Source organism: Parasteatoda tepidariorum, chromosome 12, assembly GCF_982258835.1.
Source record: "Parasteatoda tepidariorum strain Cologne lab strain chromosome 12, Ptep-v5.0, whole genome shotgun sequence".
Classification (NCBI taxonomy): domain Eukaryota; kingdom Metazoa; phylum Arthropoda; class Arachnida; order Araneae; family Theridiidae; genus Parasteatoda; species Parasteatoda tepidariorum.
In genome coordinates this window covers 48227472-48242840 of record NC_141766.1, presented here as the reverse complement: position 1 = coordinate 48242840, position 15369 = coordinate 48227472, and the positions used below count along the sequence as shown (strand labels likewise).

The 15369-nt window shown below is 28.2% G+C and overlaps 1 protein-coding gene across 2 annotated transcripts in view; it reads left to right on the top strand.

The window, feature by feature from the left end:
* The window catches only part of LOC107442095 (glutamate receptor ionotropic, kainate 2-like), a 128075-nt gene that overhangs the window by 82372 nt on the left and 30334 nt on the right, over window positions 1–15369 (top strand). The window contains exon 8 of one of the 2 annotated variants that reach the window (XM_071188082.2): window positions 1997–2065. The exons of the other annotated variant lie outside the window; for it this stretch is intronic. Within the exon in view, the coding sequence (XP_071044183.1) occupies window positions 1997–2065 (69 nt within the window). The remainder of the gene's footprint in view (window positions 1–1996; window positions 2066–15369) is intronic. 2 annotated transcript variants of the gene reach the window in all.

The following is a 15369-nucleotide window of genomic DNA, read 5'->3' as shown; positions in this document are numbered from 1 at the left end:
TTTTATTTCAAACAATATCTAGAGTGTTCCAAAATCAACACAAGGTTTAAATTAATACGATGTTTTACCAGTTAAGTCAAATATGTTGCTTAAAGTATACCTAGTGTAGTAATCACTTTCGAGCATTTAATAGTTAGTCATGAGAAACAGACGATGCTAGTAACTATACTGATTGGGAAAGATCTACTGAAGCATACCAATGAAGTGGTCGAACATGTTCCCTGAGTTCAACTTGTTGAATGAAAATTTTTAAAAATAATACACTAATAATTGCTTATATGACTCTCACCATTTAAATAAGATATCATTAAGATGGCCATAATTTGGATTGCAATGTGGGAAATATTTTGAAAGCAACAATAAGTGTAAGAATTTATTTTAGCGAATTTGAAAGTTGCCGTAACTAATTTTTATTCACTTTTTGACATGCTGACATGCCCTTAGATTGGCTCGCGGGCTCAAAAGTTTTTCCGTCAGACGCAGATGGGAAACTCGTACCTCTTTAATACTTTTTTCTTGACGCTCTAATTACAAGCAAAAATGTATTTCGGTATTTTTTAATCATAAAAAACAGTCTAATAGTTGAATCTGTTTGAAAATCTGTTAGATTATCGGAATTATATTTGTACTTAAATATACAATCCAAAAAAGTAATTTGAAATTTTTTTTTTCATTTATATTCAAAAGTTTATCAATAATTGATTCTTCAAATTAAAGGTGAATAACTGTTTCTCTTAGATCTAAATAACTGCAAATAAGTTGAAAGTTGTAAATTTTAAAAAAGAAAGTGAGCCGCAATTGGAAAATTTTAACCTTGACGCAAAAAAAGACACTGGTGTTTTATGCTATATTTCATAATCCTAAGTTATTAAAATGCTAAATATTTCACATATATCGACCTAAATTAATATGGTATTTTTTGGTATTTTTAATCATAAAAAGCAGTCTAATAGTTACTAGAAAAATCTGTTAGATTGTAGGAATTATACTTGTACTACAGTATAAAATCCAAAAAAGTAGTTTCAAATTTTTTTTCATTCATATTCAAATATTTATCAATGATTGCTTTTTCAAATTAAATACGAATAACTGTTTCTCTTATTTCTAAATAACTGCAAGTAAGTGCAAATTTGAAAAATGAAAGTATGCCGTGCTTGGAAATTTTTAATGCATTATCCAGCATTTTCAACTCATGGTAATTCATCGAACTACTTCAACAAACCAAATAATTTCTTGATAGGAAGCTAGGATTTTCTGAATGACAGCTATGAAAATATATTTTACATACCTCGCTTATTCACTTACTCCTTCAATTGGACAAAAAGTTCAAACTTCTAGAGTTTTATTTTTTTCGAAGATTTGCAGCTAAATTTATGCTATTCTTACCTATACTTAAAAAAGAAACTAATCGTAACTTTTTGCCACAAAAAGGTGACTGCAATATTTGTTCAAAGCTTAACTGTTATATGATATGAACTGGACAGATTTATTTAAGTATAATTTTCTATAATCAATTCAGAATATTTATTTTTTCAATTATATCATAACAACATGTTGTAATTCCTGCGTTACTTTTGGAACACCCTATAAATAATACACATATTTTTTAAATTAAAATATTGAAGGTTTTTCATATAAAAATTTACCAAGCCTCATAATGCATTCAAACTTCAGTATATATTGAAATGTTCTTTTATTTGTATTGCATGTACTATACATAGAACGCATTGTGTTGTCTTCAGCATAGATTCATATCCCAGTATTTGGCATTTATAACACACTCTAAACCGGTTGTATAAAAATAAAAATTCCCTAAAACCCTCTTCTACCTTATATTAATAGAAAACAAATTCAAGAGATGCTGCTCGTTCAATAGTGATGTTTTATGTTGATGTTAAAGCAAAAGAAAGCAGCATTTGTTCTATTTGTATGATGCATATTGAGGATGTCTTGTGTTAAATGAATCCTTTGCAACTATTCTATATTCGCATTACAGGCAAACAATCGTCTAAATAGACGAGCTGTTCCTTCTTGCAGATGTCTCACTAATGTCACTGCAGCAAATGTGAGTGTCACTAAAATCAATCCGCCCACCCTTTTTTTCTTTTTAGAGAAACAAATGCCTTAAATGCTAGTCTTTGCTTTTTTTAGTCGTAAATACGCTTTTTTTTTCGCTGTATTTATGGGAAGTTATTTTATTATATAGCATATACAGTGTGCCCTGATGTAGACAGGTGGCATTTAAAGATTTAAGGAAAAAATTCTAAGTTTTTCAAATAAAAACAGTATTACAGCAAATTTATGCGACAGGGTATGTTTTTTTTCCCACCCAGATTTCCTGTTTTCAGTTAGATACCACAGGCAACATGATACTGGACCTTAAACACTGGTGGTCAACCAAGGTAAATAATTGGGTTTAATCCAGTTTTTAGAGATGATTCATCAGCCTTAGTGATATGTGGCTTCACTAAATATTTTTAAAAGTTCCATTCTCTATATATATACAGTAGTAGGTGTGGGTCACGAAGTTTATTTTTAACCAATTTTGGGCCATTTTACTAAAAAGTAAAAATGTTGGAAAGCTTGGAAATGTTGGAAATGTTCAAAAATGTCGAAAAATAAATAAAAAAGTGAAAATTGCATCAAGTTTTAAAACTTTTTCAGGGAAGGAAGATTGCATATTTTTTTTTCTTAATATTCACTATCAACCATAAAATCACGCGTCTTAATCAGAAGACGAAATTTGCCAACAACTAAACATAACGCAAAAACGACAGAAAAACTTGTACCGCCATCTCTCGGAATATTATTGAACTAAAACTAGGAAATATGGAAGGAAAAAGCATACCCTGAAGCACGCATTTGATGGAAGTTTTTTTTTTTATCTGCCTTCACCATTTTCCCATTGTAAATTTTTGAAAACCGGACACACTGTATGTGGAATTAAATATTCACTATTTCTACTATTAAACTTTCTGTAGTAATGGAAATGCATTGAAAATTACTAATATTAAACTATTAATTAAACATTATTATTAAAATTTTATTAACTATGCCAAAAAAGATTAGCGGTAAGTTCTTGTAATAGGTAGTAACATTCAATTTTTTTCACTAAAACTTATCTTATATTTTCACGCATACCGATTCTCGTACCGAAAGCAAAAAATTCAGGTATTCGAACTTACTAAAAGGTTTACAGATGTCGGACGTCATTTTCAAGTGCTTTTCTCAAATGAAACTTATAGGCCGTTTTTCTGACTAGACTGTAACAATAGCGTTCCACTTATAAATCTTTTTTAAGAATTTTATGTTAGTTGCGTCCTTGTGTTACTATGATGTTAAAATCTCACCTTTAACTGACAAAAGATTTAAATTGGACCAAATGTAATTTTTTATTACCTGGTCACAAAATATGCCGATAAATTTCATTAACGAAAATTTCTTAAAAATGACATCTGACACCTTTCAGTAAGTTTGTATATCCTTCATTGTTTTGCACTTTTCTAAAGTGGAATTACCATTTGCGAAAGATATGAATTAAAAAATTGGATAGATTGTTTACGCATTCAAAAATTATTATTAGAATGAACTCAAATCATGATTTTCTTTTGACATTTTTATAATAACTTTCCTTTTTTTTATACCAAACACAAGAGATGAAAAAATTAAAATTAAGCGAACTTCGAGTACTTTAAAAACAAATTAGTTAACTTATATTAATCATTTGTAAAGAGCTTAGAGGATGAGGTTTGAAGCGTAGGTAAGTGATATTTTCAGGGGTATTTATTAATCAGGGAAAATAGCATAAAGTGTAATTTTGTGCTTTCACTTTAATTTTAACATAATTAGTCCATGCCAGTTATGAGAATGCTTGCATGATTTTTATTTTAAATAAGGTAGGAGTGGATAAAATAAGTCAAAGTATCACAAGTCCAGCCTTATAATAAATTAATAATAAAATAGTTCGGATTCCAAGTGTTTTCTTCCTGCACTGATTGTAGTCACTCTGAAAATGTCACTTACCTGGTTCCTTCACTAAGCTCTTCCTTTATTCGACTGATTTTGATAGTGAAAAAAATCGTTTCTCACACAATGGAAAAAATCTTTTCGCAAGAATTATAGAAAAAATTATTGAAATGAAAACTGAAGCCATGAAATGAGTTTCGAAGTTTTATGAGGTTAAAAGTTCTGTCTGGTTTTTAAAAAAATATTTTTTTTATTTTTAATAAGTTTAAAATTAAAAAAAAAATTCCTATTATTTCATTTTTATATCATTTTTAATACTATTAAGATAATTAAAATATTATTATATTAAATAATTATTATTATTAAATATTAATAATATAATTAAATATTTATTATAATTGTTGCTTTTTTATTACATGTTATAATAAAAATGTATTAAAGATATATTTTAAGTGTATTTTAATAGCTACCTTATACTTATTTTTTAATTCAAATGAATATACCTTATATATAAAATATTTTATTATTTTTATTACATAATTTAATTATATAATTTAACCATATATTTAATCTTGTTAAATATATATGATAATTAACATTTTATTTAATTTTATTTCTTGTTAATAATAATTATAACTGTATATTGGAATTAAAATTATTATAAATTAAAGTTACGCTGTAGCTCTTCCGTATCAGAATAGCAATTTACCATATTTAAAATTGAATTTAATAATACAAGTTTAAAAAATCTTCGCAATCAAACGTAAATTCTTAGCGTTGCTTTCTTAGCATTTTTGGCTCAATTATCTTCAGGGGTCTTATAGAAATATATTAAAGACAGTGCTTTGAGATCATCATATATATTTAGTTTGTTAGTACTTTACTTGGAGATTCTATCACTTTTTAAATTCATGTGTTAGAAAAACTTGTTAATTTTTCACGATTTCCGTCAAAACTTGAGAGTCGCTACATCCTCCTTTTTCAAAATCTATGTTTCAATTTTTACATGCCCGACAGGGCATGTTAAACAAAAACTTCATGTCCGATGAGAATTTTTACATGCCCCTGACATGTCGGTTAATATAATTTTCATGCCCTACTCCAAGCTTTGCAACAACCCTCGAAACGTGGGTAGTTCCGTTTAAATCTTTTTTCATACAAAACTACATTCTTATAGAAAACTTTTAATACTTTACGTTACACCCTTATGAATTTTTGTTCTGCACATTACAGCAGCCCTATAGACATCTGTGATCTTATGCACACGACAAAAATTATTTTCTTCCTATTAAAATTCTTTGGAGTTCAATTAACTAAGTTATTCTACTTTTTTGTAACCTTGATTTTGAAATCTTACGTATTTCAAAATTTACGCGTAGGAATGAAAAAGCTACGTAGGGAAAGTAGGAGTCCTTTTTCCCTCACATCTACTGAACTGAAAGAGTGGGCATAACAAGGTCATCATTATTTCAACATTTCATTCATAACATACTTTTAATTTCTTCATTTCGTTTTGTTTTCGTTTTGATTTATTTGTTCGAAATTTCGCTGGTTATAGTGTTCAAGTGGTTCTAAAATCAACTCCACAGCTACAAGCTCTCCGATGCTTTTTTTTTTATTTAACAAAATTTATGCTTTAATTCATTACTATTTATTTAATTTACGGGAAACTCGAACATTAAATAACGACAGAGAATTTGATACTTAGGAATATGTGGCTCAGAAGAAAGTTAACTCATAATTGCGATCTATCTCATAATTGCGATTATCATAATTGCAAAACTATCTCAATTATGAATTTTTAAAAAATCGGTTAATTTAATTGTCGTCATTTTAATTATTTTTAATTATTACATAAAAACAAAAAATTTTAACTTTTAATAGTTTTTAAGTACTGTGGAATATTTTTATGATTTCTTTCTTTCCATTTTGGTCTTGAAATAAAATATATAAAACTCGAGGAATAGGATATTTATGATAGTTTTATGTATATTAAAAGATATACATATAACTGTCTGAATGGTTAGGTAAAACCAGTTATATTTTTAGATAAGCAATCGCTCTGTTATGACAATAAAGAAATCAAAATCAATTTTGAGGTAAAAAAACACTCATACCTATTTTTTTTTAATATGTTGAACTCGGAGTCTCAGGAGGTTAATAATTTTTATTTAAAATGATGTTGAGACCACCATTATGACCGCTGAGTCTCAGGAGGTTGATAAATTTGATTTAAAATGATGCTGAAAAGCATTAAATTGAGCGATGAGTCTCAAGAGGTTAATAAATTTGGCTTAAAATCATATTGCCGCCATTATATCGAACGCCGAATCTCAGGAGGTTAATAAACTTGATTTGAAGTGATATTGGCCAACATTATATTGAACGCCGAATCTCAGGAGGTTAATAAACTTGATTTAAAATGATATTGGCCAACATTATATTGAACGCTGAGTCTCAGGGGGTTAATTAATTTGATTTAAAATTATATTAACCACCATTATACTGAATGCTGAGTCTCAGGAGGCTAATTAATTTGATTTAAAATTATATTGACCTCCATTATATTGAACGCCGAATCTCAGGAGGTTAATAAACTTGATTTGAAGTGATATTGGCCAACATTATATTGAACGCCGAATCTCAGGAGGTTAATAAACTTGATTTAAAATGATATTGACCAACATTATATTGAACGCCGAGTCTCAGGAGGTTAATTAATTTGATTTAAAATGATATTGACCAACATTATATTGAACGCCGAATCTCAGGAGGTTAATTAATTTGATTTAAAATGATATTGACCAACATTATATTGAACGCCGAATCTCAGGAGGTTAATAAACTTGATTTAAAATGATATTGACCAACATTATATTGAACGCCTAGTCTCAGGAGGTTAATTAATTTGATTTAAAATGATATTGACCAACATTATATTGAACGCTGAGTCTCAGGAGGTTAATTAATTTGATTTAAAATTATATTGACCACCATTATACTGAGCGCTGAGTCTCAGGAGGTTGATAAATTTGATTTAAAATTATACTGACCAGCATTAAATGGAACGCTGAGTCTCAAGAGGTTAATAAGCTTGATTTAAAATGACATTGACTACCACTACATAGAGTTTATTTAAACCTATACTGATATGAAATGATTGACAAGCATTTGTTATGTTTTAAGTGGTGAGGAATATTTAAAAAACAACTGTTTACACTCAATAGTCCAATTGTTACTTCACTAGCACAATGGAAAAAGTTTTTCAAAAAGTGCACACTTTGGCAACTATGCAACTTGAACTAACGAAAAAATCCTTACTTCCTCCAGACATTTGAAAAGAACCAAGTTTTTTTTTAAAAAAATTTAACAGTTTTCATCTTCATATGCGCTTTAGTTTTAATGTATTGAAGATGCTATATTTTTAAAATATCAAGATGAATCCATTATAATCAGACAGATCTGGTTGAATGAAGTACGACTGCAGATAAATAAAACGTGTTGCTGTCATAGGCCATTAAGGTATAGGGAGTGCGATTGTTCTTGTTTGATTCTTGGCTTCTGTCACACCCATACGTCACGCCCGTTTATAGGGCGGACACATTCATTCAACCACAAATCGTAATTTTGACTTGAACCAGAGAACGATCAATCTCCAATCCAGTACCCTCACCCCCCAGAGGTATAATCTGTTATGGGAACATGGAGGACTTTCTGACCTGACAGGTTAAGCGTGCACCAGTCATCATTTACTACTCGGGTAATCTTCGACTGGCGGCATTAGAATTCCCTTTCGCACGAACGTGAGTCAAGCGCCCTACCAACAAGGTTATCCAGCTCTCCAAGTTTCATTCAATATTAATAATCGGACACTCGCAGTTGAAACTTATTCAAATTTTCGTACAACTTATTAAAAGTAGCATATATTTATTTGAAATTGATTTTACCTTAAATATCAGTTAAAATACAGAATTTTCTGTAAATGCCTTGACTTTTTTGTTCCTTTTTTCAATCATTTTATGCCAGCACATTGTTAGGTTAGATAGAAATGAAAATTATCAGTTAAAGGAAATGAAAAGGTAAACACTTCTACTGGTGGTGCTTAATTTCCAATTCCCTTTTTGTTAAATAAATATAACTAATGACAGAGGAACTTCAGTATTTTAGAGTATTTTCTATCCCAAAATCTATTTTAAACTAAAGGATATCGGGGTGATTGAATTCCACCTATAGTAGATAAGATCAATCGATTCTAACACAACCAATACTATAAGATAAATCGATACTTGCTAAATCAATAAAATTAGATAGATCAATACTTAATGCACCACTTTACATTCCCTTTTTATTGGATCGTCCGGAAAGTACGTGCCGATTTTCGATATGAAAAGCTTTCAAAGTTCCTCCAAAAATATTCAAATGGTAGCAAAATTTATACTATGAAATTTTATTCTTATTTTTAGAAATGCATCATTAAATTTTCTTAATGATCACAAAGATTTAAAAACTTATTGCATGCATAGAAGTCTGATACACTTCAGATGAATATTATCGAAATTGAAGTGGTTGCGAAATTAGAAAACTTTAAACTGCTTTGATGAGTAGTTGGCTGCCACTGGAATATTTTTGGTGAACCTATCGAAAATCGGCACGCACTTTCCGGAGGAATCAATATTTTCTAATTAAAAAAAAAAGAACCCGATGGCTTTCAAATTTTATATTTATTTCCTATTTGCGTAGAAATTCAATTTTTAAATTTAAAAATAACATATTTTTGATGAGATGGAGATTAAATTCTATAACATATAGAGTTATAAAATTAAAAAATATATAGATTTTTAAGGGATGTTTGTGCATTTTAGGATTAAATTTGCGTTAATAGAATTATTTTACTCCTTATTGTTAAAAATCCAGAGGTTCAAAACCTTTTAGTTAAGATTATATGTATATTTAGTTATGTAACTATAGTTTTATTATTATGGAATAATATTTTTACTGTTTAACTGCTAGTTACAGAATGAAACAATAATTTTATAATTTTACTTCTTTTGTAATTTAATTACAATATTTATTAATACTATTACTTAAGGATAATTTTATTTATATTTTATAATTAAGTAATTTTAGATATTTTCTAAAAAGATTTATAGTATAAGTGATGCATTCTTCATATTACTTTATAGAAAAACAATTCTAAATGTTTTAGAAAACATTTGTAAAAGCAGTTAATTTTTTTTAACTTTTCTCAATAAAGTTATACAACAGTAAAAATTGTTACAACGATAAAAAATAAGTTTACATTAGTCCGTTGAGTTTTAAAAATAAGTTAACGTACTTTTTTTAATTCAAAAAAATATTTTACATACGCTGTAAATGAATAATTCAGAAATGAATAAAATAATAAGATTTCAGTTCTTGATTAGAACTAAAAAGAACTGCTGTAAACGTTAAAAATGGTTAGTAGTGAAACACATCTCTTTATAAACGAATTTAATTACTTTAATGTAATTTGAAAAACACGATGGGACGAATGCTAATTCAGTTTTTTTTATTATATTGCAATGATTCATAATTTAATCCAGTTTTCACATACTGAAGCAGATTTTAATAATTTATTCAATGCAATTAAATAAGAAGAATTATATTTCTAAAAAAATAGCCATTTATTTTTCATTGGCATTTAACTTTAAATATTTTCCTAAAGACAACCGAACTACTCAATAATGGATTATGAATTGGATCTATATATGTATGCAGATTTCAAAAATGTTCATAACTCTCGGAACCCCTATAACTTTTTTTAGGGTTCCGCGGAACACCATTTAAAAACAGTTGCTTTAGTTAGATATTTCCCATTAGTAAGCGTTTCAATTTTTAACATCTATAATAGAAAATTTCAAAGATTTGTCACTAACCATAAGGATTTTTTTTATTACTTAGGTTCTTAATAAAACCTAAGTAGTAAAAAAAATCCAACCAATCCAATTCTTTATCAATTATTTGACTGATCATCTAAAGTACTTGAGAAAAAAAACAGAAAAAACCTAAAAACGGATAGCCCATATTGTTTACATAAAAGCTTCAGAAGAACTTCAAAATGAAATACTTAATGATAATTTAATGTTTGGAAAACTGAGATTCTATTAATCATTCTCTCATTTTGGTCGCTTATTCTTTCCCGCTAAACTATGATCAAAACTTAATTTATTTAACTAAAGCTTGTTTATTTTCCACGAGCAATAAATATTTGTTTTACAAACGAAGTCAATATTTTCACAATGCATCGAATATCCCAAAAATGACTAAATACGTGAGAAAAAAAACCATCTGAAGAGAAATAGAAGATGATTGAAAATTTACTGCTTACTGCGTTCTGCTTAGAAAACCAAAAGTTTTTCATAAAAATTTCAAAATTAATTGCTAAGTTTGTCGACAGATGGTGACTCTAAAAAACTGCAAAACAACATTTTGTGCTTAATGCCAGACCATTTCAACTGAAATATTTACATGAGCTTCTGTTAATTTTGACGTCAGACTGTGTCACTAAATCATTATTTGTAGAGTAAAAAAATGGTTCTTGAAAACTCTTCTTTATAGTCAGCAGTACCATCTGCTGATGAGCTTTGAAATTAATTTCGATAAAAAGAAATTATCTTGTTTCCTAATCAGGCTGCAGCAAAACATAAAATTCTATTTCATTTAACAATTATTTTTTTTTAATTTTTCACGCTAATGGCCATTTTGGTATAATTGTTACATATTCTAACAAAAGTAAAATTTTATTAATATTTTCAATTTTAATTAAAATTAAAAAGAAGCATAATATATATTTTTTTTACTTCACACATTAGAAAAGAAAAGCGGTTTTAAACTAATAAGAAAGCACAAGGACAAAAATTTGAGCTTTGCATTCCATTACACTTAAGTATATTCTCATATAAAAAGGATTTTGGTATAATATTTTCCCATTTTTTTTAAATTAACTTAAATCGTCACAGAGATTTCTTTGACAATAATTATTAACCGCATAAAGATGTTTGTACTAGCATGTATTAAACGTAAGTATTAAGTCAAGAAAATAAAAAAATTTTAACTATTAATTATTATTTTCTGTAACTGCAACCAATTAATAACTGCTATCTATAATTTTTTAATAATTGTTCTGTTTATGCTTTATGTGACTAAAGACATGTAAAGACAAACGAAGTACAATAATATTCCCTGTTTTTCATTGATTTTAGAGTAGTATAAGTTACACAGGATTAATAATATTTATAAGATTTGAATGATCATTAAGGCATAATTTTACAAAATAGAAGCTTAAAACTTAGAATGTTCAAAGGGCTCTTTAAAAAAATGAATTTTTGGTTATAAAACCAAAACTAGGTAAGTTCACTTTCAAGTTGCTTACACAATTTTCATGATTAGGCTATACAGTTATAGCTTTAAAATACTGTAACTAAATAACTTTACAACTACCGTAAACCGGGGCGAGTCTACCCATTTTTTCAGTTTGTCAACTTTCAAGTGGTCAAACTTTTGTAAATATTAAAGAAAAAAAGCTTTTAATAGGTGTTTCGGAATCGCTAATTATATATTAGAAAATATTAACAGTTACGCTGTTACTGTATATTTTTATAGAACTGCTGACAAATCTCTCGTATGGGGCGAGTCTACCCATTCTACTAAAATGAATGTTAACATTGTAAATAATCAAATTTTACTATTAAATTGTTATTTTAGTTACTATATAGGAACTTTATGAAGTAAAATTCATAACTTTATTATATATTCCATTTTTTTATTCATAAAATAACACAAATTGAGTATTTGATTGATTATCACATTTTGATCACAGTTTTGTTTTTATAATCATTAACATTCTAAAATAACATTTTTTTCTGATTATCGTTGTTAAAAATAAATTAAAATTAATATAAATTTACAATTAAATAATTAATAAATAATAATAATTAAAGATTATTAACAAAATCGAAATTCAAACATTGGGAATCACGAAAAATCCTTTTCCCATTCTTTTGGGAGGTGTGATTTTTCTTACAACGTTTTCTCGTTGAAATATAATATTAGATAAAAAAAGTTAATTTTGTAATATAAAAATTGAAAAAATAGGTAAAATAAACATATTTTGTATTTATATTTAACCTATAAATTTTCTTATTAATGATAAATTTATCAATGCAGAATTAAAATAATATACTCAAATTCATTTAAAATGACTTAATTTTAGTATAAACAAAGTTCTAAATTATATTATTATGCCTTATTAAAACTAAATACGAATGGGTAGACTCGCCCCGCGAATTCTGGCTTTTTGTTTACAACAGTAAAACTTACATTCTTTTTGTTTTTTTTCATATAAAATTAATGTAATCTTAGTCTTAGATAAGTTTATCACTTAACCAAAGTGAAAATAGTAATAATAATAACATACTTACGGAGCACCAACGAAAAGTTTGCTGATTTTCAATACAAATCTCTCAAAAGACGTTTGAACAGGTCGGTTAAAAAGACACGAAATAAATAAAAACGGATCAAACTGCTACAGCGCCATCTTCCTTAGAGTCTGAACTAAGTCCTCCGTCGGTAAAAAAAATTTTGTTTGCAATTTAAAATAGTGAAAATTAAACCAAACTAAAATGGGTAGACTCGCCCCTGGATGGGTAGACTCGCCCCGGTTTACGGTAACTCAATCTTAAACCTAGCAGTAGGGATGAAAACAAGGTAGAACATTAATTTAAGATATCTTTTTCATAATAGTTAGTCTGGCTCTATCTAGTTTCAGTATAGATCACCTATGGTAAGAAGACAATTGAAGCCAAACCATGGTAATTAATTAAAATAGAAGTAACCTAGAAACCCGTTTTTACGAAATTTATGGTAATGGCAAAAAATCTAAGCGCCAATGACGATTCGTAAGTGCAGTGATAACTCTTCAAAATGAATTCTGGGATCATCCATTCTCTTCTTACTTTAGCTACAATTTGCGCACTATATAATAAAATATAGATGATTTATTTGTTGTATAATATACATATATTTGTAAAACATATGGAACTATTATTGTACTTCGTCAGTCTTACATAAGTTTTAACATTTTTAAGATATACAACTGATAATTAAGATTTGAGGAACTTAAATTTTGCAGATTTTTATTAAATCAATTGCAATTTAATTAAGAAATGAAGGATTCACATTTCAATAATTTTTAATTTTAATTAAATACATAATAAGTTTACAATAATTTCCCAGTTTCAGTTTCCATTTTATATTTACTGTTTTCTAGAAAAAAATATATACTTTATTGTAACTTTTTTATATTTTTTGCCCTCTCCTAGCTTCAGATAAAGAATGGCATTTAAGGCATTTTAGAAGCATCCCATTTCAGATAATATAATATTTTTCATATTTTGTCTAATGGATTGATTTTTAAATATATCAAGATTTTAAGATTTTTATGCATATTCGGCCAAAGTGAGAAAATGTTTTCACGGGATTCTCTTTTAATGCAATAAAATATAAATTAATTAAAAAAAATTTTTGACTTTTTCTTTTCATATGGCTCCAGTTTTTATATAATTTTTATACCCTACCGAATTTTAGCTTTTTTCGATTTTTTTTTCTTTCAAATTTACATTCTATCGATTTGTAAGATATTTTTTAATGTAAGCAACAGTATTCTCAAATTTTTGTAATGCATTATGTGATACAATACTTTTCTTGGCTTTTTGTCAGAAAAAAAACTTGTTTTTTAACGAGTCAACGATAAAAATTTTGTTCAATACTGTTGAATTTTTGTGTTAAATTAGATTTGTTTTGCTTGGCATGTGCATAGCTAGACTAGATAGAAAAATCCTGCATTTAGCTTGTGATTGTACATGACTTGCATGTTTTGTAACTATTACAGCATTGAATTTAAATCTTTAGTCTTTGAAAGTTTTATAGAAAACTCTTGCAAAGTTTTCTCCCTTTTGATCGAAAAGTACTATCTTTAATACTTATATTTCAACTGTAACAAAGATATGTTTGCTTTATATTTTTTCGATCACTGTTTAAAATAACTTGGTTGTATTGTACTTATACTCTCTGTAAATACGAGTATAATAGGCGTCTCAAGGTAACGTGATTTCCCAATCTTCCACATTTTCCCGCCTCCGTTTTGGAAATCTTGCTCCTTTTCAGCATCCTTTTCATTTGGAATATACTGGGGTAGGTAAAAGGCACGTTTTGCAGGAAAAAACATGGTAATGGAGAGGGGAAAAGTGCGAAGAATGGGAAAATCGTTTAACCAAATCGTGCAGACACCCAATTTATTTACAAAGAATGTCACTATGTCTATAATAAGTCGGTGAACTTACTATAGACATAGCTCAAAATACGCGTTTTATAAAAATGGACATCCACCCAAAAAGTGTCTTAATTAAAATGAACATAGCTTAATAAGCGTGTTAAAGGAAACTGAACATAGCTCAAAGTATGCATTTAAGAAAATAGACCGAACTTGGAATGCGTGCTTGAAAAGTGTAAATTGGTCAAAATGCCCGTCAATAAAATTATACATGGCATATAATACTTTTTTTTTCGATATTAAACTATGAACCCAAATTTTTACCTCTTATGTTAACTCTTGAAAAAAGTGTGTACCAAATCTATATAAAAGTTTTCTGTTGCTTTTTAAAACATTTCTCTTGATCATTATTCACAAGGGGATGTGGTAGCTCAACTGTTAGAGCATCGTACCTTGATTCTGAGGGACCAGAGTTTGATCTTCAAAACCGCTAAAGGCCTGGTTTCGTAGGACAGGTCGGCATTTCAAAACGTTAGCTTGAAGAGAGCGCTAACCTCTGATTGGTCAATTTGTGAGTTAGACAGCATACGTCATCGAATTCTCAGCTTGAACGACAACTGCCACCCGAATCAACTGCAATTAGATTACAACGTAACGTTAACGACAGAAGCAATGGTGGACAACAGGCAACAGAGCATTGAAATCCGCCAAGATTTTGAATTCGAGGAGAAATTAATCTCTGAAATTAAAAAATGACCTAATTTGTATATAAGATCTAAATCTTACAAAGATTCCGTGCTTAAAAACAATCTGTGGTTACATATCGAAAGGTCATTTTTTTCCTCTAAAGCACTGGTCGACCTAATTTTTATATAAAATCTAAATCTTACAAAGATTCCGTGCTTAAAAACAATCTGTGGTTACATATCGAAAGGTCATTTTCTTACTCTAAAGCACTGGTCGACCTAATTTGTATATAAGATCTAAATCTTACAAAGATTCCGTGCTTAAAAACAATCTGTGATTACATATCAAAAGGTCATTTTTTTCCTCTAAAGCACTGGTCGACCTAATTTGTACGAGGTTTGTAAATT